General features: G+C 36.3%; 1 protein-coding gene across 5 annotated transcripts in view; it reads right to left on the bottom strand.

The window, feature by feature from the left end:
* Nucleotides 1-24,013, bottom strand: part of LRP1B (LDL receptor related protein 1B) — a 1,302,041-nt gene extending 1,278,028 nt beyond the window's left edge. For all 5 annotated transcript variants that reach the window (XM_050969143.1, XM_050969139.1, XM_050969140.1 and 2 more), the window contains exon 1: nucleotides 23,745-24,013. In XM_050969143.1, the coding sequence (XP_050825100.1) occupies nucleotides 23,745-23,826 (82 nt within the window). In that variant the 5' untranslated portion in view covers nucleotides 23,827-24,013. The remainder of the gene's footprint in view (nucleotides 1-23,744) is intronic.
* Nucleotides 24,014-25,244: the final 1,231 nt, after the last annotated feature.

Below are 25,244 nucleotides of genomic sequence, written 5' to 3'. Positions count from 1 at the left end.
ACATACTTTACCAACTCTTTTGAAAAAGGGAGTATTCTTAACCAGAACAAAACTAACTCCCGTTCCCTACACTTTGAGAGCTAGCAACTCCTACATGTTTTTATCGGGCTAGCATAAGACACTTGATTTCCAGTTCTGAAGAACCCACTGTCATGTAAACGTGTGGTTTTCTTTCCTGTGCAAAAAAAGAATAATTTACTGTAGGCTTTATATTTTATGTAATATCTTGATTAGCAATTATGTTTTAATTAAAGATTGATTAGCTAATATTAAGATAATTATGTATGGAACGGTTTGATTTAAAATCCACCATATAGAAGATAAACATATCTTTTGTTAAGTATAAGTCATTTTTTTGTCTGTGAAAAGTGATATGATTTTGGACTGAGACAGCATAATAATTTGATGATATTATATATGGAGATAACCACTGAACAAATACAATGCATGAGGAAAAATATTTTGTAAAGCTGTATAATTAACATTAAGTTAAGTGTTATGTTCATTTCATGCTGGTTCTAAAATGTTTAAATATGCACTGCTTATACACTGTTTTAATTTAGCTGTGTTTAAACATAGTATCCTCCTGTTCCATAATGCAATGTTCAAAATGTAAATTGTGTAACAACAGATTTTTGTATTACTTCTTCCATTTACAGTCTGCCATGAGAATAACTCAGTGTCATCTAGTTACAGTTATTGTACAGAGAAGGCTCTATCAGAAGTTTCATGTGCCTTTATATCTAGCCTAACATTTTCAGTGTGTTACATTTTGGATATCTGCTATATCCTGATTCAAAATAGGGGTTAAGTGATGATAATGGCCAGCAAATCAAATTAGAAAATACAGAAAAGTTCCAAGCGTCCCCAGATCGTTTTAATACATTTACTAGTTAAAGTTGTTCAGAAACTATATTCTCAGTCTAAGAGTCATTAGAGTGGAAATTGGGACAGTATCATACTTGAGATAAACAGTTTTATAAGAAACTGCACAAACTTTAACCAAATATGATCCTGCGGACATCTTGTGATTCAATCTGGATGAAACAGTGACTTTGCATTTTTAAAAACATCAGGATGCTTTCAGGACGAATAAATAGCACAATAAATACAGTAAATCAGGGATTTATATAGGCAAAGTGTTTTCATTATTAAGTATTAAATGTATTTTATAAGTAAATATAATAAAAGTAGTTTACTTTCAAATATCTTGATTTTTCATTGCACATTAACAAACAATTTAATTTTACTAATTAATTTCAATACAAGAGCAAAAATATCTAACTGTTTGTAGAACAAAGAGACTTGATGGGTTGGGGAACTAGTAGTAGAATATAGAGCTTTTCATCTGTGTAATATCCCACTGATTCTAATTTCACTGAGTTCTGTGGTGATCAAAAGTGTGTTTGTTCAGGTGGTTTGTGTGGAATCAGTTGTTGGTCCAGTCCATTTCCCACTGGCAAAATGACCTGAAGAACAGCTCTGTAAGAGCTTGAAAGCTTATCTCTCTCAGAAACAGACATTGGTCCAAGAAGATATCATCTCACCCACCTTGTCTCTCTGTATCACAACTAGCAGTCTCCAGCAGTCCACAAAAGGGTTCAAGACTGAACAAGTATAGACCCCAAATTGTCCTTTCAGCCCTAAATGTTAACCATCCTGGTTAGGACTGAAGTGTATGGCTGGGCAGTGTGCAGTAGCATGTGTTGCTACTGCCCATGCTCTGCAAGTTCTGTAGATATTGGATTTTAATTTCTGGAAGGGTCCATCTTGCACCCTAACACATTTGCTTTAAAAAGCTCTATAGAATGAAGGAAAATCAAATGTGACAGATTAATAAAAAATAGTCATGCTTACAAGAAATTGAAAAAACACTGAAGTAGTAGAAATATTTCTAAGGGGCAGCCATTTGACCAGGAAGAAGGCATTACTAATCTAAGAATTGACTATAGACATGAGATTTCACCTCAGGTATTTAACAGACAACTCAAACAATACAAGACTATTGACCCTGGTGACTGGTTATCACATACCCACCAGCCATACAGAGTAATAGCCTAAAAAAACCTGTAATCAGTGTAAACAGCATGAACCTTTGATTCAGGCTGTTATTAGAACATTAACTTTTTTGACATTTGAGGACTAGTGTTCTACTCAACTGTGCATAAGGCTCAGAGTCTATGGGACCATTGGATTCTATACCTGGCTTTGCCCTCTATAGAGGATAACAATACTGAACATACCTTGGAGGCAGTGTGAGATTTATACAGCTAAAGTTGTAAAGCACAATATAAAAGTATTACTATTACAATCATATTGGCTACAGGCAGCTGCTCCAAAAGACAAGACTGAAGGCAAGATGTTGCACCTAGTTACCTATCTGCAAAGTCAATGGATCTCTGATTATGTAATATGGTAAATCTTGTTAAGACCAAGGACTTCTACCTGCGAAGAGCTCCTCTAAGGTGAATTAAGACACACAAGCTAAATACATTTTCATTGTGAACACATTTACAGTGAATATTCCCATCCTTGCTATAGGTCTGATGGCTATCAGTTCTAAGAATATCATTTGCATTTACCATAGAGCTGATAACTTGGTACAAAACAAAGAATTATTGTTAAGAGTAACAAGGTAAGCTATCTGAGGAATAAAAAAGGGTGAAATAAATTGCAGGGAATGCCAAAAATCTCAGCCTTCACTATTGGTAATAATTGGTATAACCACAATTTATTTTGTTCTGAAAGAAACAAACAGGGAAGTTTGGAGAGCAGCTTATAGTAGTAAGTAATATATTTTGGGAAGATATCTGTATATTTCATGTGTGTCATTTGAGGCAAAGTTGCTATGGCAACAAGTTCATTAAAACATTCCTCTTGGAAGAGCTAACTTGAATTCAGAGTGTTAGAAAGATGTCATTTATAATGGGGCTTAATGCAGTTAAGAGTCAGTAGACTTACTTGAAAGAAAAATTGCTAATTTAAAGTATTTGTAAGTGAGAATGCACTGTACAGTTGCAACACACAACTGTGTAAAACCTGGCTTTTACCTTGGTCATCCATCATCTGGAGCTGTTAAAACCACCACCACTTGCCTGGTCTCTCTGGCCTATCGTATGGAAGTCAGCCTACTCCTCTCTCCCCTGTGCCACACGTCTCTAGTCTGTGACCTATTCTTGCCACTTCTTCTAAGATCCACACTTGTTTCTCTGCCTAGGCAGATAACACACTCATCCTGGCCTCTTTTGATTAATCTTCTCCTCTTTGAAACCCACATTGGCTGCCCTTCCCTCAAATCACGCAGTCTATAAAGTAATACTGCTATTAGTATCATTTGCCTTGCCACTCATTCTTACCATTTCTCTCTCACCTACAGCCCTTCACTGATTCCCTCGATTCCTGCTAATCAAGCTTAAGCATTTTGTGCTCACCTTCAAGGCCCTTCACAACTTGCCCCACTCTACTTAGCCATTCTTATCCCATGACCTTCTGCCTCTCTACTCTGCCAATGAAATGAGCCTTTTTTCACCCTTTCACCTACCTCTCCCATGAACGGTCAATGCTTTCTTCCATGCCATCTTCTATCAAGCTGCTCCTGCCTCTATGTGGCCACTTTTAAAGGGTTCCCTCTAATCTTCCCCCCTCCCTCCACCGGCCACCACAGGACAACTAACATTCACAACTAATATCTGAATCCTCAGGAATGAACATCTGTTCAGTTGCAATGCTAACTTCAGGCTCTAGTGGCCATTGATACCAGATTTGTCATATTCATAATGCCAAGAAGTGGCTATTCAGTGACTGAAATATATTAATGCATATTTGGATTTCATTTTTTTAGAATATATGATTTAATAACTTTAATTGACAGCAATGATGCATGAGTACAATACATTTTGGAAGTGGCTTTGGGTTTTATAACAAGTAGAGATAATTGTAAATGAAAAATGAAAGAAAACTGCATAGCTTAGTAAATGAGTCATTAACCTTTCAACTTGAGAACTACAGATGAATCCTGACGAGAGTGACTGAAACAGTTCTAATGGCTATTAAAGACCGTAATAAAATTAATTTAATAGTTTTAGATTGATTTATTTTAGTTTCCTTTTAAACTCTTTCAAACTTGGCCTCCATCTTACAAGGACATAGCCACCTGACAATGAACCCATTTGTTACTTACACATCATCAGAAAGGTTTAATCCATGTTTCCCTTAAAGAATAGACTTTTCACCTCAGTGCCTTTCACTGAACTAAGAAACTAAGGTCCTATGCCCATCTGATCACTAAGTCTACAACTTTATATACTAAATCAAAAATAGCAGAAATGGTGTTTTTTCCACCTTTTCCTTTGTCGTCAATACTTCACTGTGGCGAGAAATAAAATCTAAATATTGTCACTACTGGCTTTGATCCTCACATTTCTTAACGCTTCAGTCAAATGTGGATAATATTTGAAAGAATCAAAACCCAAATTCATTGTAATTAATGCATGTTTAAGTCAGCTCTTTAAAACAAAAAGCTCTATACTGTGGGCATTTTGTCATAAAACTTCACAAGCAGTTGAAGTATAATTTTATTTTAAGCTATTTCATGAAATCATTACAATTTGAATTCAGATATGTAGAGATTAAGATTAAATTTGCACTGTCTACATTATACTCGGATCAAGGATGCTATGTTGCTTTAAAACATTAAATATGATCTGGAAGAGTAATAGAAAAATCTAAGCACTGCCACCTGCAAATGATAGGTTATGTACATATGTCTTACCATACTGTGTTAGGATATTTTACTGATTATATTGTTACTAAGGAGAAAAGATAAATTGCAAAATGTTCTCACAACACAATCGACAAGAAGCATAGATAATTTTGATTAAAAATTGCACACCAAAAAGTTTTCTTCTCAGACATATCCAAATCTATTCATCGTATTATGGAAAAAGCTGCACTATTATAACAGATTCCTAAGGAATACATACAAAGAACCTTCCTTAAAATCTTGTTTTACCTGTAGCTAGAAATAATAGTGGGGAAATAGGTCATTATAAGCACTGGAAGTTACTTGAGGATTTAAAGCCAAGTGTTCTGAAAGATGAAATTATCTAGCTTTCTCCAATTCATCTAGCACCCAGGAAGGACAGGTCTGCACAAATTTGCACAGATTTATGGATTGCCCCCTCGAAGTTATCAACTGTAGTTTTCTAGTGGCAAACAGTTCTCTAAATGTTCCCATACTTGTTTACTGAACATGTAATTACTCACAGGTCTTATGATTTGTCCTTTATTGGTAAAGGGGAGAAATAATTAAACCAAACTGTCTTCACCATTTCAGAATGTCACTGTATCTACTTCTCATAGATGGTATCATGCTTTCTGGATTTTAGCGTGTTTGTTTGCTGGATGCTGGCACAGCTACAGAGAAGTGTACTTGGAGCCACTGCAATTTACAAATTTTGAAATCAAAAGAGAATCATTAGCCAGAGAGTTAAATGGCATATGACTTTTTTCCTTTTACAAACAACAGTTAGCATTCTCTATTGCTGTTTTGAAAGTTCTCACTTACTCCTTCATCCCTGCCTCTGGTCATTCCCCCTCCCCATGCCCTTTTCTAGCAGTCTATATAATTTTAATAACTTTAAAGAACTAGTTTTCTTAATGGCACTTGTTCTCATAAGATGCAACTTTTTCTTTTTCCTGTAAACCAGTTTGTTATTTTTATTTCTGAGTTCCACTTGCCCCAAACTCTGCATCTCCTTAAACTGTGTCGAACACTTTAAAGGCACTAGCAAGAGGTTAGCATTTGCTTGCATTAGGAATCCTTTCTACTGATATGCTGAGGCTTTCAATATAATACTTGGAAGTGAATTGAAGATATTTGGATGTCAAGATGTAAATATCACATCCCTAAATGTATTGCAGAAACAACTCGTATTGACAGCAGCTCTCATAATAAAGCACAATGTATGGAAAACATTGAAGTCTACATATGGTTTAAATATTGAAGATTGATATAATGGAGAGAACATACTGTTCGAAAGATACATTTTTATAGCATTTGATAGAATCCCATATCAGCTTTTCCATTATTTTGCCCAAGAATTGATGCCTATAATTACCTTGGTCATCTGCTTGCTCTTTTAGAATATCTGCGCTCCAGTTGTCTTGAATTTCTGTGGTATTCCAAGAGTTACTAAAAATGAATATTAGCAGGCCAGAGATCTCCTCAGTCAACTCTTCTAGCATTGTTGACCGCAAATTACCTGGGCTTTCTGATTTAAAAATGTTTATCTTTAGTGTTTTTTTCACATCCTTCTTGATTACTAGTAGCCTGAAAAGTACTGTATCATTCTCCTATGGCCCAAGCACACACCCTACTTCTTTCCAAATACAGAATATTTATGGAATGTTTCTGCCTTTTCTGTATCATTCTTTAAAACAATTACCAGCTCCTTTTCATATTGGGCCTATATCAGTTCTAGGGCTTCTTTTTTTTCCTAATACATTTAAACTATTTTTTGTCCTTAGCCCTGCCAGCCATGGATTTTTCCCTAATGTCTTTAGCGTCCATTACCAATTTTCTATACTTCACAAACTTTTAATTTATTTCCCACTTTTTCCACTGTTATACATTTCTTTTCTGTTTCTAATTGTCGCCTTCACTTTGCTACTGAACAAGGATGGGCTTTTAGCCAACGCTATACTCGCTCCTCATTTTGGAACCATGGCTATTCTAATAAACTCTTCTTAAAAAACCGCCCAATCTCCATGTCTAAACTTTGCCTCAGTTGATTTTGCTCAATTTTCTTCAGCTTCTGATATTAGCCCTCTAGAAAGTGGAGTGAGTGAGAGAGAGAGAGAAAGACGGTCCTCTTTTTGCCCATACTGAATGTAAATCAGGTGATGATTACTGGGCTCTTTAGCCATCATAATCAAGTCCAAAATGCAGTTACCTTGCGTCAGGTCTAATACCTTTCATTTTAGAAAAAATCATCTATAATTTTTAGAAACTCTTTTGAGGTTTTACTACTAGCTGCATGGCACCTCCTGAATAGGTCTCTCAAACGTTTTCTTTCCACACATTACAGATAGGTGCTTATGGAATAACTTAGCCTATTCTCTAGTGAGATTCAGATGTCTGTAACAGCCCCCTCCAGTACCCCTTCCTGGCCTTTGTTAGCACATTGATCCATCTTCATTCAAGATTCTGAAGTTCAGGTTTTATTGATAACTCTAAAATAAGTAAGGATGTCTTTAGAGAGCAATTCCCTTCCCCTCCTGCTCTCCCCTTACCCAGACTGTTCTTCCTGAACAGCTTATAAGCAGAGATTTTGACATTCCAGTTACATGACTCATCCCACTAGGTTTCAGCAATGCCAGTTACACCTCATTTCTTCCAACCACAGAAAAATTCCAATCCCTCTTCTTGTCACCCATACTCTTAGAATTTGTATATATGCAACTGAAAAACAAAAATCTTCTCTTAACATTCTTTGCCACATCAGATTAATTTATTGTGAAACACTGAGTTTGAATCTGTACTGCATTTGCCTCCTTAGCACTCTCCCCTGGAGCCACTTTACTGCCCTCCTGGCTGCTCCAGTTTGCCTGCAGCCGAGAGATTGCCCCCTCCCAAACACACACACACACACACACACACAAATGTGAGATAACAGATATTTGTACAGGCCTCTCTCCTACTAGAACATGGCCCAATCTTCCACAAAACTAAAACCTTCATCTTCACTACAATCACGTCACCTCCAGTATTTTCTGCCTACTCTCACACATAGGACTGAAATGATCTCCAAGAATATAATTTGAACTGTCCTTATCTTAGCCTCTTTTCCATCTGATGCTGTGGCATTTGAGGCAATGTGAAGACTTACCAGGTGACTTCATAATCACATAATTTATAATTCATATAATGTACTCATTTTGTCTGTACCCCATACATTCTGGTTTGTAACAAGGATGGATGTATGCCATTTTTTCCCTTCAAACTGCCACCACCAGTATTATTTCTTCTGTTTAACAAAACAAAAAAAAATAGGGTCAAAATCAGGAACACAAGTAGCTTCTCAAAGTTTGAGGCCAGACAGTTTTTCTTTTTCTTGTCAGGAGAAATGGATGAAAGGGTGAGGTTTCTTTGTACATGACAGGATTGCATCAAAACATGTAAAAAGTCCTGTTTCCCTGAACACAAAAGGAATTGCTCACACTGTCAATCCCCTAACTCCTTTCAGGCAGCCCTCAGCTCAGAAGCACTCTCTCTAGACTTTTCTCAAGATCACACACTGAGGGTACGTCCAGACTACCCGCCGTATCGGCAGGTTAAAATCGATTGCTTGGGGATCGCTATATCGCGTCTAATCTAGACGCGATATATCGATCCCCGAGCGCACTTATATCAATTCCAGAACTCCATCAACCCCAACGGAGTTCTGGAATCGACACGGAGAGCCGCGAACATTGATCCCGCGCCGTCTGGACGGGTGAGTAATCCGATCTTAGATATTCGACTTCAGCTACGTTATTCACGTAGCTGAAGTTGTGTATCTAAGATTGATTTCCGCTCCCTAGTGTGGACCAGCCCTCAGCAATTCAGATTATGTCTAGAGCTGTCTTCTCTCTGCTCCTCTGGTGCGTTTGCTGTTTCTCTCACACACAGACACATCTACATCCACTAAACAATACCCAGTGAAATTCTCCATTTCCCATGAAGTTCTAATTCTTGATCAGATTCACATATGCCGTGATTTGGGTGATGACGATGTGCCTGTCATTTGTTTTGAGGCCCCCTTTTGTTTCTTAAATTTATCCCAAATGAAGGGTAGCTGTTACAATACGAGGTTTAACCCAATCTAACAATATTTTCAATAGGAAGCAAAAACAGTATAAACCTTCTACCCCTTAATACGACCGATTGTTTCCTGATAATTGGCACTTACTATTCCTTCCTCACCAGTGGTTTCATGTGCAAACTCTACAGCACAATCCTTTCTGAGGTCCTGATTCAGTGAAGAAATTAAGCACATGCTTAAAGTTAAGCATGTGATTAGTTCCACTGAAGACAATGGGGTTACTCATGTGCTCATCTGTAGGCACATGTTCATGTGCTCTGTTGGATTGAGGCCTCTGAGCATTCCTTCTGCAGAATCACCACTCTGAGCTAGAAAACTGAGCAAACTCACATCAGAAGTTGAATCCAGGTCTCATATAGTATCTACCATCTGTCCAACCCATTAATCCATTTCACTAAAACTTCAAAAATAAAGATTTTAAGTAAGAGATATAGGTGGTTCCACTAGAAGGAGGGAGGTCTGCAGTAAGATACCGGAGAGATTTCAGAACAGGGTATGTTAAAATGAGACAGAAGGCTTGTGTATTATCTGAACCCTGGTGGTCTTACAGCAGGTACATTTTTAAAGTCCTATTTTGAGGAAAAAAAATACATGCATGCATGTTGTTAATGGCTAATGAGATTTGTAGCAGACATCACACTCATTGCTTTCAAAGTACACCACTCCAGTGTTGCTGTTGTTCACCAGGCTCTGTGAAAATGAAAGTTATGGCATACTTTCACAACCAAAAAAACAAAACCAGATCAGTTTTCATCCCCTTTACATTTCTGTATTACCAATGTTGAAATTAGTCATCAAGAAAACTAAAAATATCAGCATTATTAAACAAAGAACCTTTGCACTTTGCTTCTGGCAGTGACAACACTGAACCACAGCAACATTTAGAATTCATAATTTGCTATTTTTCACCTTCACCGTTTTCTTGGGACAATTTTTAGAAGACCCATCAGCTTACTGGAACTAGAGAACTTGGAAAGCTCAGCATATCACAATAAATTGTAACCCTCCAACTACCCAAAATCAATTACAAGGATTAGATTACAACACAAACCTTTGTTCTGAAAAAAAAAATTACACATTCACAAAAGATGAACCTTTTATGATGTAACTAGTTTTGTTAAAGAGCAGCCATTTCCACTCCAAAGAGTGCACATAGATTCTTCCCCTAACCCCAAAAGCAAATATATGTGCAAAGCCCACATTCTTTCTATTTCTCAAAAGCTAAGTAGAATAAATTATACCGATTTAGGAGAGACAAAGCATAACCCTGGATTCTATTCTCTTCACTTTTCTGACAGAAAGCTGTTAATAGGCGAGTGCTGACAAGAAAGCAAATTGTCGTCCTGTGTGATTTCAGTAATAAAAGTTTTGGAAAACTCACTTGGTGTTATTAAAACATTATTGCACTATCACTGACAATAATATGTTTTTCCACTAAAAGGTAGGAGTCTCTATAGGGAAGGGCAGCTATAAACCTTCAAAATTGTTTGCCAGCCAGAAAAAAAATATTCTTTATGCTAACTCTAGAAGAAGTCAGATGCATATTGAAAATTTCCTTGGACTCTGTAAGGATTTGGATTTATACCCATCATACTAACATGACACTCAGGACAGTACCACTGAGACTCTCATTAGCAATGGATCACTCATGAATTCATTTATTATCCTATTCGTTTCCAGAAAAACTCCTCCAAGGAGGTCAAAGTATTTCCAGACAAGAGCCAGAGACTTAATTTCATAGATTCCAAGGCCATTGTGATCATCTACTCTGACCTACTACATAACAGAGGCCATAGAACGTTACCAAAATAAACTTTTCATCACCACTTGTAAGAAGCAATACTAATAATTGCCAAATGTTGCCACATATCTGCTAGTCTACATAAGAGGGGAAAAGTGTGGTCAGTCAGATATCAATATGCAGTAACTGTTGGTAAAAGAGGCCATTTTTTTTAAATGAAGACTACCCTGTTCCTTTCATACCTGCTCTTGTGCTCCTTCCCAAACAAAATAATCCTATAATTTTAATCTCTCCCTACATTACCCTTTTCTCGCTCCTTATTTCCATTCTCTATGCCATTTGTGTCTGTAGTATTGTGATCACAAATGAATGCAGTACTCAGAGTGAGACTAGACCAGCAGAGGTCTTTGTCCTGCTAGAAGCTCTGCATGAGTGGATCCTTAAAACCATGCAGTAGCTAACTGAAGTTAATAGGGCTTTGCTCAGGTGCAAGAGCTCATGACAAGATCAGAATGTTAGGAGTGCATGTTGTGCCTTTTGGATCAAATTTTGAGGAGTGCTGAGCAGACACAAGTACAATTGCACTATACCAATACTGAGAGTAGAAAGACTGTGGAAAATGTGTACTTTTAACATGCCTTCTATGCTACATAAATATTCAGTAGCTCTCCAACTGGATGTGACCATTTTGCCATTTTACATGAACAAAGAGACAACTCAATGAACGTAAAAGGTAATATTTAAAGCGAATAAAAGGAAATGATGTTTACATAATGCATAATTAGCTACTGTAGTTCATATCAGTAAGACTAGCATACTTAAAAGGACATGGAAGTCTAATACTTCTGCTTCAAAGAAATAACTGGAGGGGTTTAAGAAAAAACAACAACAACAAAAAAACCACAAAATAGTTTCCCCATGGAATAGCCCTATATTATTACTGCACTGTGGAAACTGTATACCATCTTCAAAAAGCTTGGCTACTTTCGGACTACACCGTCCATTGATCTGTTACAGGTCTGACAATTCCCATGATTCACATTGTCATAAACAGATGGTTACGGGTTACTGGTCTCTTTTACCTGTAAAGGGTTAAGAAGCTCAGTGAACCTGGCTGACACCTGACCAGAGGACCAATGGGGGGGACAAGATACTTTCAAATCTCGGTGGAGGGAAGTCTTTGTTTGTGCTGTTTGTTTTGTTCGTTGTTCGCTCTTGGGGCTAAAAGGGACCAGACGTCCACTCAGACTTTCCCAATCTTTCTGAATCAGTCTTTCATGTTTCAAAATTGTAAGTATAGCCAGGCAAGGTGGATTAGTCTTATGTTTGTTTTCTTTCACTTGTGAATGCTTTTCCTTTTGCTGGAAGGATTTTTACCTCTGTTTGCTTTAACTTTGAATCTAACGCTGGGAGGGGAGAGTCCCTCTAGTCCATATGAATTTGAATACTCTCTAAAGCATTTTCCATCCTGATTTTACAGAGATAATTTTTACTTTTTCTTTCTTTAATTAAAAACTTTCTTTTTTAAGAACCTGATTGATTTTTTCCTTGTTTTAAAATCCAAGGGATTGAGTCTGAACTCACCAGGGATTGGTGGAGTGAAAGGAAGGGAGGATGATTAATTCCTCCTTGTTTTAAGATCCAAGGAGTTTGGATTGGTGTGAAGCTTCCCAAGGCAACCCAGGGAGGGGAAAGTCTGGGGGGGAAAGGAAGGGATGGTTAATTTCTCCTTGTTTTAAGACCCAAGGGGTTTGGGTCTTGGGGTCCTCAGGGAAGGTTTTGGGGGAACAGAAGTGTGCCAAACACTATATTTTTGGCTGGTGGCAGCGTACCAAATTTAAGCTGGTAATTAAGCTTAAAAGTGATCATGCAGGTCCCCACTTTTTGGATGCTAAAGTTCAAAGTGAGGGAAAAAACCTTGACACACATGAATAAAGCTTATTCTCGTACATCTATCTGTAGTCCCTCCCAGCATGTTTTACTCATTATTATTCTTTTTAAAATATCTAAAACTGAGAACCCAAGGTAATTTACAAATTTGACACAGGAATAACATCAAGATTATACAGAATCAAGATTATATTAATTACCTATTCAGCACTTATGTTATCTAAAGGGTTTTTATTATGAATTTTCTATGCTCCTCAAATTGATGATCACATATTCAATATTCTTGATATTATAAAAAAATTCTCACTGCTCTTCTTCTGTGGGAATTAATATAAAAATGCAACAGTGATAACCCTTGTAAATATATTACAACACTACAGTGAAACTATTCTGAGATGAGGCGGCAGATTTTTGGCTGGTGTAAATCAGCATATTTCTATTGAAGACAATGACTATGCTAATTTACATCAGTGGATACAGTCTAAGGTTTTGGAGTACTACAACAGAATATTAAAAAAACAAAATATGTATATTAAGTAAAGGGAAGCATATAGCAGTTATTTCACTGAAAATCAGCACCCTATAAATGGCTCCTGGAATATCCAGCAACTATCAAAATGGTAACAATTCTTTATGAGATGTATGTCCAGTTAGAATTTACTTGCCGTAAAAGGTGTTCTGAATATTGAGATGCACATTCTGTATTTGCACATTAATTCTGAATTTCACTCAGCTTGGTGACAACCATCTGTTTGGCGCTCACTTCTTACTGCCCCAAGAGCAGTCAAAATTAAAATAGTGACAAGAAGAATTTCTACAAGGAAAAGAAAACATTGACAGGGTAACAAATTATAAAGGCTAGAAATTTTGAGTAAGTCAACTATTTAACATGTGGGAAAGAAATAAAAAAATAAATTAAACAGATTTAAGTAAAACTCTCCTGGTAGCCTTACTGGATATGAAGGTAACACTCTATATAAAAATGGAGAGGCAGCAGATTAGCAAACACCAATTCTCAAGATCAGTATAATCTACAGAGTAAGTGGGTAGCATTATGCACAGGGAGGTTAATCACAGCTCTTCCAATACCAGAAAAAAAATGTAATGGACATAGTTCAGTCTATCTGAGCAAGTGCAGGAGAAGCAGGTGATTCAGGTAAGGCTGTATGTACACTCTGACCTGAATAACTTGCTCCAGTTTGAAGAAATGTAATAATAGGCCATTTGGGTCAGGGCATGAGATTTTGTCTACTCAAAAAAAGTGCTAATAGCTTTGCTCTACTTAATAGTATCTTTTATGCCGCTCTCTATACACCAAGGTTATATATATTTTCACACACACACACACACACCCCTCTCATACATTCTAACAGAAATGGCATACAGCAGTGCTAGACTGTTCAGCTATTTCAGTTTGTATCATGACCTCAGAAACCTTGGGTCTGTTGAATACCTCCTCTCCCTCAGATTTACCTTTCATTGTTTTAATAAAAGCATGAGGACATATTGATCTGAAAAGTGATAAGCATGGCATAGAGATTTAGTTTTCATTTTTGTGGTTTTGACTTCTTCTATATCTCTTGTACATTGTAAAGTTTCATGATTTTAAATATAATGTCACATTTGTTGTTTATTATTCTTACTGTGATCTACTAAATGCAGGAGTAAACTGTTTGGTTTAAAATATTGGCCACAAACAGAATTCAATCCAGAGTTTCATTTTTCACTCTTCCTCCCAAATCATTTTCATCTGCCTACCCACAATCACCTTTCCACTTCTAAGATCAAATATAGCTATGCATGGGTAATTTTCACCTTTTTATTACAAAAATAAATAATGAGGCTTCCTCCCTGTATATATATTCTCAGTCGAATAGCTATTGTAGTTTATTTGATCGTGTCCCTGACCCCTCATGGTTCCTTTTTTTCCTAATAGATCAAAATCGCTACCACACAGCCTGATACACTACGTTCTCATTAAGCTTGTTTTCAGGTGAGCTCAAACCTTGTCAGTGCCTGTACCTACAGTGATAAAACCTAGAGATGTTCACAGCCAAAAGGTACTTTAAAAGGTTCTCTAATCTGAAAATTGATACAATACGTGTCACATTGTGGGATTCTAATTTACTGAATTGCAATGCCTTCCAGATCACATTTGCTAAGTTTGCAAGTGAAAGATTTTTTTTTTTTTAATTAACTACCAGTTCTACAAACTCAACCTGGAATCCGAGAGTCAAGCTAGATTCTTTCTGAATTGTCTATCATCAGCACAAGAGATTTTGCAAGCCAAACACTGCCCCTAATTACATTTATACTACCCCATAGTCTTCATATTCTGACCTCTGGAAAATTTGAAGAAAAATAATTACAGATTTGGACAGATGCAATGGGAGGACTAAATTTGAAATGAATGGGATTCGTAAATATATTGAAAATAGACGTTTGTAACTACATCTTGTTTCTGCGTGAACAGGAAAATAATCCAGTCTACTCTCCCATATATATGTTAGTTCCACAGAAGTGCCATTAGTAAACTTTTATTTTATCATTTTTTAAGCAAAGAAGGTTTGGTTGCAAATATCCACAGAGAATTTATCTGTTGCATGAGAAGATGCCGTATTTATTTACACAGCCATTTTTCAGACCAAGACTACATTTTGGACCTGATTCAAAGTCCACTGAAATCAACAGAAGCCTTTCCATTGTATTCAAGGGGTTTGGATCAGGCCACTAAAGCAAGGAGTGCAAAAATATTTGCATAGTTCAAGCTGTGAGGAGTCTCCTTCCTCCAAGCCCCATCCTCATTATTCTCACTTAACCCGGAATGAAAGCAGAAAGTGAGGTGAATTTACTGAATATTAATGTAAAAGCCATCCCACCCTTACATTTCATATGCTAAATGTAATGAATTCTGTTTCCTTTAATGTAGTTTAACAATTTTTCAAAAATGATTTTATTGACACTCACCTTTTTCACATTTCCGACCTTTTAAGTTAGCAGTCTATGTTTCAATCAAAGCACTATCAAAATCATAATTTTTTATTTATCAAAAAGTGGTTTTAAGAAATAAAATTAAGTTTTGATAAATGAAAAATTCCAATTATTTTAATAAAAAACCCAATTTAACATAGCAATATTTGAGAAAAGGATTGTTTTTAAATCAGCCCTATCACTGAGACAGTACTGATCCATTGCCTGAATACAAGGGTGACTTTTCTTCTGTATCTGCTGTCTTTTGGATGATGTAATGAACAAAAGGTGTCCTTGTTAAGTTGTAATTTCAAGATTTCCTATAAAATGTCAAATAAATATTCCATAATTCCCATTTATTTTTATACAAATACCAACATTGTTCATATAAAGTGGGCATTTGCACACACAGTTGTGTGTCTAACTAGCCATGTGCTCACAAAACCATTCCTTTCCCCTGCAATCACAGTATTTGTATGTATGAATGAGGTATTCTTTGAAAATCTGACTCATATTCTGTGAAGTGGTTTGGGATACTTTGCGATAGACACACATTGCTGTAAGACTTAATGATAAGTATTTTCACAATGTGGACAATCTGATGACATTAGTTCAAAAGAGTATTTTCAAGAAAGAATGGACATGTTAGTAGTTTGATACTTCCAAAGTTTTAAAATTACTCCTAAAAACTACATTTGGCCATATGTAATGGCTAAGTAAATGTGTGAACAAAAGTGCCCCCTCCCCCCCGCAAAAAAGAGTATGTCATGTTCAGAGAGGTATCAACATCTCTCTGATATTATCACTGTGTTCTTTAAAGACAGGTTTTCAAATGTCCTAGTCTAGGAAAAGATAAATTAACATTATTCATTTAAAAGTATATTATATGTACAAATGCATAAGGATTTTTTTAAAGTTCATTTTGTTCTACTGCCAAATCTGTTCTGGTGTATTATATTATTTTTTGCAGTCAACAGTATATTCTCCTTTTCTGAAAGAAAGCCTCATAAGAAAAGCACTGCATTTGCAGAGGATAACATCTACATTTTGCTCTTGCATGTTCAACTTCCCCTCCCCAGGACTCCACCCCAAAATTATATATAGATGTATACATACATATATCTATATACACCCCTACATATCCCAAAAGGAACAATGCTATAGCTTATTCTGAAAGTTTTCTTTGTTCGTTTCAAGAAGAAAGAGTGAAGAGCTTATGAATTGCCACTACATAAAAACTCAGTGGTGGTGGAATCCTCGAGGAATTATACATATTCTTATTTCTAAAGTTAAGTTTTTTTTCAATAGTATCTGTCCTGTGATACTAAAAAGGTAAGACATTCAATTCAGTGTCATATACAAAAGTTAGGAAGTAATATCCTATTGATATAGGAATAAAAACAAGACGTAGTCCACCGTACCTTGATCTTACCAGAAGAAGAAATATGTACGCTCTTATTTCTAAAGCATTTCAACAGTATGCAGTTCTGTTGAAGGCCAAGTCATTCAAGATGAAGCAGTGTCTGAAAAGTTATTTAGGGACATCCAACTGATAATAAGAATACATTGTAAGGTATTATATACAGTAGCTGGACCTTTTGTTGTAATAAGATCCATTTCTTGTGTGTGTGGTGGGGGGCGGGCAGGGGAAGAGCTTTACTATAGTTTAACCAAATAATGACGACAGCTCAAAGCATCCTATCCAAAAGGCCCAATAGTTCAGAAGAAGCAACTCTTTCTATTAATTGGATAGGCCTAATGACTGTAGAAACAAATATTGGTTGTTGTTTAAATCCTGCTATCTGAGAGATGCATTTTTCTGCTAAGGTTAGATGATCAATTGACAGAATCACTTCAGCACAACAGAGGTCACAAAATAAATAAATAAAATTGGAATTAGTCTTTCTATTTACATATAGGTAATTATTTTATATAATTTAAAAGTGCAATAGGAGTCCCTGGTGTTTTACAAGCATCTGTGAAGACAAACTTCCTGCTGTGAGCATCTTTCAATCTAAAAATCACACAGATAATATAGTGAACAACAGACCACTGGCTGCAAATTTTATGGCCTATTATAATTTTCTTTGCATCACTAAGTGCCCTGTGCAATTCTCATTAAATTTAAAAGACTCCCATTGACTTTAATTGAAATTGCATTCATTGGTGCACAATCCTACATCAAAACCTACTAGCACTCATAGCTGCATCCATTTATAGTTGTCCCAATACAGGATTAGGGTCTTCCACCAGTGTAAACCAAGAGTACATCCACTGAAGTTAAGTACCCATGTAATTCCATTGACTGGTTTAAACGAACTCAGAATTAGACCTCTGGTTATATCACTTCGCTAAATATATTAAAAAACAGAAAGCTTTGTGTTTCAGAAATAGGATACCAAAAAGTACAAAGTAACTTTCATTTGTATTGTTGACAACTAAATCCATTTCAATAGATGGAACTTAAGAGCAGAGAAACAATTGCATAGTTACATTGAATGAATGTGACATTGGTAGGCTGGGGTATGTGCAGTCATTTAAAAATGGTACTGGATTTTTCAACATAATTAGGTGCTAATTACAAAACAAAGTAAGGAGAGATTTCATTTCAAAAACCTTATTTTTTATTTCATTTGGGAAAGTGATAACACAGAATAATATCTGAAATCACACAATTTAATTGAAAAAAGATAACAGAGCAATGTATGTACAGTAACAAATGTAACTTACTACTGTCTAAAAGTTTAATACTTACAAATATAACTTTCATTTGTAGCATCTCAAATAAAAAATATATAATCACAGCCCAAACAAACATGTAGCTGCTGCTAAATTTGCATGTGGAAATGCTGAAAAACTCTATAAGTTTTCAATGTACATTGAAAATAATTTAAGACAAGAGGATGCATTTTAATCTTCATTCTGTAAAGGCTTGTACACATCCTACTAGTCCCAAAATCTCCAGCAGGTCTACTCCTGTGAGTAAATTTAAGTATCTATGTAAATATTAGCAGGATCAGTACCTTAATCTGGAGCAGGAATAGCTTTAAACCTCAAAGGAATTAAGAACAGGTTTGGAGGAAAACAAAATTTCTCTACTATATTTTGATGTTAAGACTTTTGCCTTTTATAATTTCTTTTTTGACAGATTTTTTTCCCTTCATTAAAACAATTAAAACCTATTTGCTTAGCACAAATGGGGACATGGGTTGTAGATGATATGCATGTTAATTAGCTTGTGAACAAGACTTCACACACACTTCCCTGATTGTTTTGAAAATGGCAGTATTTTGTACATGTAATTGCATACTCAGCTGGGAGCACACATGCATTTTACCTACTGGCAATTGCACTAGTGAATAAAAATGTTCTTATGGAAATCTTTCACTGATTTTCATTTGCAACTGCATCATTAAGGCATTTCTTTAAAAAAAAAAAAAACTGTCGTCCTAAATACCCTTCCATTTTCTCCCTTCTAGATAACTTTGCTTCTCCAATGAAAAATAAATTTCTTAGGAGCACGCAAAGCTTTCTATAAAACTGTTTTTCACAGTAAACAACTGGGAAATGTCACCATGACCTTGTAACCATTGTCTTTGTGGGTACAGTAGTACTCTCTCTACATATTAATAGAGATATAGAAATTTAAGTATGACAATAGGCACCTCTATATTAAAGCACTGAAACAATTTTATTTGAATTTGCCTGCCTTAAAACCACTGAGAATACTTTACATTGGATTGACAAGGAGCAGCTCCATTTGGCAGAGTAGAGTACAACTGTTTTTGCATGTTCTACTTAAAACAGCGAAGTATTAATAAGGAGATTGAGTCAAGCTTAAAAAACACATTCACTATGACTATTTGTAGATGATTTCTGCTCTGAAACTATCTGACTCTTAAAACTGGCAATTACATGCTAAGGTACATTTAAATATATTGCCAAACTTTAAATGTGGTCAAGAGACATTAGGGAAAAACAAAAAATAGTAAATTCCCTCATACATGGATTCAAGAGATTTTTAGTGAGGTTTACGGATCTAGAAAGGAGTAGTTTCCATGATAACCCACCCTTACTCTTGAGTATCTCATCCTTTGGATCCAAAATAGCTTTAAAAAACCCAAGGGGAATATATATTTTTAAAACTAAAAACGGGGTAGGGAGAAGAAAATGTGTGCAATGGATTCAGTTATGTGGTAATTCATGTTTTAAGTAAACTGACATCTCACTATGGCATCTGTCTGTAAAATGTCTGCTTTCATGTCTCACTGTGAGCAGGAAAAAAAAAGTTGGGCACATGGGATTAGGTGAGACTCCTGCAGTTGGGTTAGGGGAGACATTAAGATGACAAACATTTGTGGGGAGGATGTGAGGATGACATGTCCTCTTCACCACCCTTCAAGAAATTTCATTGATGAAATCATTAAATACTGCGTTCTGAAACTACAGTACCATCTGACCATTGTGATACTCTTAACATAATTACCTACTTTTTCTGAAACTCTTCTGCCCATCTATGATAGAGCATGTAATGTATGTACTGTACCCAGACTTGTCACCTATTATCAGGCATTTTTCCAGTATTTATTGTAGTAGATATGGCTTTATAGATAGGAGAACCTCAAGAGCGACTAGTTCCATGAAGAACAGGAGTACTTGTGGCACGTTAGAAACTAACAAATTTATTTGAGCATAAGCTTTCGTGGGCTACACCCCACTTCATCGGTTGCATAGAATGGAATATACAGTACGAAGATATTTATACATGCAGAGAACATGAAAAGGTGGAAGTACCCATACCAACTGTAAGAGGTTAATCAATTAAGAGAAGCTATTATCATGAACTTCCTTTAAAATGTTAAAACTGAAAACAAAGCCAAAGCTAATGACTTTTCTAAATTAATAAATGAACCTCTTCACCACAGAGCTTTTCTTTTTCTTCCCCATGCTTTTCCATTCCTTTCTATTGTCCTCCATTCTTTTCTTTCCCCTAACTTCTCTCTCATCTCTAACTGTTTATTATTTACTATATAAAATAGAGCAGTAGTGACCTCATTTTGGCAGCAGAATAGATCTGATAAAATCCAGGATATTTTTCTAGTTCCCTTCCAGTCCAGTGACTATTGTATTTCAAATTTGTGAGTCTGGATAAATTGCAACCCATCATGTTTGACAAACTTTAAACATTTAATACAGAAAACCAATTTATGTATAGTCAGTGCTTTTTACAATATGTCCCAAACATTACCTGACATGAAAATGTAGTACCATTTCCAGGTGTGGTACATTCTGAATCATTTTGTTGAGAACATTTGACATTTTTAAACACGATGTCTTTTAAGTCTTAATTTGTACCACACTATGCTTTGATAAGACATGTCATGATGACTTACTTGATTCTAAGTGAATCTGATTTATCCCACTCTTTTGGATGGCATGTTTTAGAATGATGTTGCCTTTTTAAACCTGGATTGATTCTAACTTAAGCCAACAGTCCATTTTGTGTATACTAAATGAATACAAACTATATAACAAAAACCAGACATTAAAACAAAAATTAAAATCAGAATCTTCTGTTCATGAATCAATTGTCAACTCCAGCAGTGAGCTGGGTACACCAGATTAGATTCCAATACAGTGTCACAAAATGGTTAATAGCTAAGGTTTTTATTCACAAGATCACTGATGTATTCAGGCCACTGCTGTTGAAATGTACACCTCTACCTCAATATAACACTGTCCTCAGGAGCCAAAAAAATCTTACCGCATTATAGGTGAAACCGTGTTATATCGAACTTGCTTTGATCCACCAGAGTGTGCCCCCCCCGCCCCCCCGGCGCACTGCTTTACCGCATTATATCCGAATTCGTGTTCTATCAGGTCGCATTATATCGAGGTAGAGGTGTACTCAGACTATTTTGTGCAAATCTTGGAAAGTTCTTGAAGTTCTTCCAACAAAATTCTTCATATACATTACTGCATCATAGAAAAACCATTTGTACCATTCATAAACTGAGCAGAGTCTCCTAGAACCTTTAGTGTTAGGCTATGGAGGCAGCAGTATATTGAATGTCAGCCTGTTTCTTACGCTACAGCCTGGCATCTTATGATGCCATGTTTTAATATATAAAAGTTTGTGATCCCACGGTGATACTTGTCTCTTTGCTAGCCAGTCAAGGAGGGTTGCTTTTCCAGCTTGTGGTGTGAACCATCCATTTAATTTTTTAATAGCCAGTCAATTTCCACTGACTTAACAGCTTTGGTAGTTCAATCATAGCAGAAATTTGTGCCTGAAATAGACTATCTAAAGCCATTTGTACTTGTTTAAATGATTTTTAAACAGGTCAATAAACAAGTCAGTAGCCAATGTATATGATGTAGAACATTCCAAGTTTCATAATGCAAATTCAATGCATCATATAGTTATATTTATAATAAAATCTAATTAATCCCTAGCAAATTGAATATAACAATATTTAATGCTCTCTCATTTATTTAGTTGTGTAGTTTAGAGGCTAAGGAGCTAGAAAGCAATCTGATCTACCGGGTTTTACGGTTTAATAATTCTTGATCTACAGAAACAATTTTTAGTCAAATCAACATAACACTCATGTGCTTAATAAATACAAATATGACCTAAATCCTACTTTTAAAAATATTTAATTCAAGCATCATATCGCAAAGTGAGTCTATTAATAGCATCAAATACTATCAGTATAAGGAACAGTTAAACTTAATTCCAGCCCAAGGGATTCTATCGTCTTTCTTCAAAGACTTCCTAAGACAGGAAAACAGTTACTCTTTCAACTTCTTAATTTTAGTGCCTTGGCTAAAGGGTTCTGTATTCTTTATTACTTAGCTGTGCAGTTTTATTTAGCCCCTCGTGAACTTCACACCATTTAAATAAAGTTCAGAAATCAAATGGATGGTAAAGCAGTGGAAGTGAATAAAAGGATCTCTGGAAATAGTTTTAGAAGCTTCTTTGAATGGTAGACCCAATGAGCAGTTGCAAAAAAATACACCACTGACTAGCCTTATAAAATTACTCACAGAAAACCCTCAGCTAGGGTTACCATGCAGAGTGTGTGTGTGTGTGTGTATCACACACACACACAAACACACACACCTCTAACACAGAGTACATACTTCAATTTCTAACACCATATGGGATAGAAGTACCACAATACATGCCTGGTTGTTTAGGTTTTGTTTTGTTTTTTTATAATGAAGCAATAATTTAAAGTCAATACATAACTGCCTTCATATAAAACACTGTCATTAGATCATTCAACAATACATTCTCTCCCCATCCCCTCCTATCTGACATTGGCATACGTTTATTTATCTGTTTCTGATTAGACCAAAAGCCTGAGCATTATTAGTCAAAATGGGATTATCTTAATAGTCAAGATTCCATAATGCAGAATGATACATTTAATCATGCCCATGTGAACATCGATCGGGTTGAGTTACTGATCTCTGTGCATTTTGCTCTGTTTGCGCCCGGCAGAGGTTACAAAACTTGAGAGAGGCTCTAAAAAAGAAACCCGACGTTCTTGCTAGACAGTTCACCTCATCTTGGTTTATTCTTGCTTCTGGATGTTTTAGTTAGCTCATTAGTGCAATACCCTACTGAGGAGACGATAAAAAAAAAAGAAGTTGTGCTTGAAAGTGTATCACTGTCTGTATCTCAAGGCACTACAAGTGCCTGGGCTGCGAAGCTTCAATATAAAATAGGGAGAGAAAGATTATGACCTATTGTTCCTGTGCATGGCCACAGTTTAAACTGTAGCATTCGCTCGGACGCTGGTTGCATACTAGGTACCTTCCCCAGAAGGCTCAGTCTGGATACAGGAAATCAGCTCCGAGAGAATTACAGCGTGCGAGATGCTGCTTTGCAGCAGGTAAGGAAGTTACCGAAATACAAGCTGAGGACTGAAAGGTAGATTCGCAGACAGCGTAACCGTTAACAAGAAGAGACCGCAAAGGTTCGCAATGCATTGCAATAAGCAACACAGAGAGCATCTACTACAGTGAAATCTGATACTAACATCTGCAGAGTCTGTCAGAGGCAGCTAAGTCAAATCATAGTCCGCTGTGCACGCAGGAAGATACTTTTCGTGCCGCATGCCTCTACCTGATCTTATTTTTGCTTTTGTACTAACAGCCCTAGAAGCAATGGCAGAGACAAATGTCCCATGCAGCTGAGCTGAGCTGCAGGAGGAAGTTTTAGACACTTCTCCAAATCATCTCAGAGGAAAATAAAGTGTTCTCCTTACCTCGATCGGCTCCCACTGCCAGCACCTTAGCAACAGGAAATAATCCTGAGATCGCTACTAAGGCTAAAAGAAACTCAGACATTGTTGTAGCCGGATTGAAGCGTCCTCCTCTGCCTGGGTTGCTTGGCTGCACACTCAGTAAATCAGCAGCAGCAGCAAGTCTGCAATCGAGCTGCGTAATTTACAAATGTCAATGGGAATTCGTCTGCTAAATGAGCCCAGGCTGCCTCCCTTCTCCCTGCTTTCAGCAGGATTGCGAGGTGTATGTGTGTGAGAGCAGCCTGTGTGTCTTTGACTTTTCAATGCAGAGTACGTCTGATCTTACATCACGCAAGAGGGGCAGTGAGAGATGCCAGAGGATGGGAATTCACTGATTAATCACAGAATCTATCATACACCCTTTGGTGTCCACATAAATCTCCTCTATTACTTAGTAAGAGGCATTTAACACAACAGGAAAATACCAGTGCAAATGGAAAACACTACAAATCACAATTATTTCTGTCTCCCTGAAAGGGAAGTAACTCTCAATATTCTGTTGGGATCTGGACATTTAGAAAGGGGAGGCTTCTGCATTGTATCCAACAACTAAGCCTTTCTGCTCTTCCCCTAATGGCAAGCCAGGACTCAGATCATTCATAGCCTCTCTTCTAGAAGTAGCACATTTTAGTTTTGTATCTAACAGAAGCAGCAGTCTCCTTGAATAGGATTAACAGGGAGCAAAGTAACTCAAAAGGAAAATGGTTGCCTCAGCTAGAGAAAATAGCAAAAATGAAATAAAAAGTTTTTAAAAAAATACAAACACAAACCTCAGGAGGACTTGGGTATCACACTAAGTGAATCTGCAACCAATCAACCAACCAAGGCATTACCTATTAGCCCAAAGAAATGAAGGTACCATTAGAAAACTATCTTTACATATTATATATGGGAAATAAGAGTTGACATCCAAAGAGGGATGTGCATGCTTTGGTTAGCTATTGGTGCCTCTTTACAAGAGCTGACCTAATATATGAATCACATTTTAAAATAATTTTGGATTTTTTTTTCTGATTTTTGTAGTCATGTTAATAATTTTTTTGGGGGGAGGGCAAATAAAACAGTATTAACTTGAACCTATCAGAAGCCAAACCCAGTTTTGGTTATCTTTTTATAAAACTTAAAACACGATTAACAAACAGCAGGTGCTAAACCAATTATATAGATTTTTAGAGATTTGTTTTATCAGAATGTAGCAAGAAGCTGAAGTTGTCAGCTAAGACCTTTACATTTCAAGGGCAAAGCCCTAGTCCTTTTAACTTTATGTTTATATTCCCTGACACAGAGTCTAAAATACATTTTATATGAAACTGAGCACCCAGAAAACTTGAAGGAGAAGGTGGTGGAGGAGGAAAAGTCCAACGCAAAAAAGAATAAAACACAAGTTGGGGGAATTATGGAGTATTTTAATCATATATAATGATGTGGATCAGTTCGCAGTGCCTTGAGATAGCTGTTTAA

The sequence above is a fragment of the Gopherus flavomarginatus genome, chromosome 10 (assembly GCF_025201925.1).
Source record: "Gopherus flavomarginatus isolate rGopFla2 chromosome 10, rGopFla2.mat.asm, whole genome shotgun sequence".
NCBI classification, from domain to species: Eukaryota; Metazoa; Chordata; order Testudines; family Testudinidae; genus Gopherus; species Gopherus flavomarginatus.
Note: the sequence above shows the minus strand (reverse complement) of the source record. Positions and strands in the feature narration are given on the sequence as shown.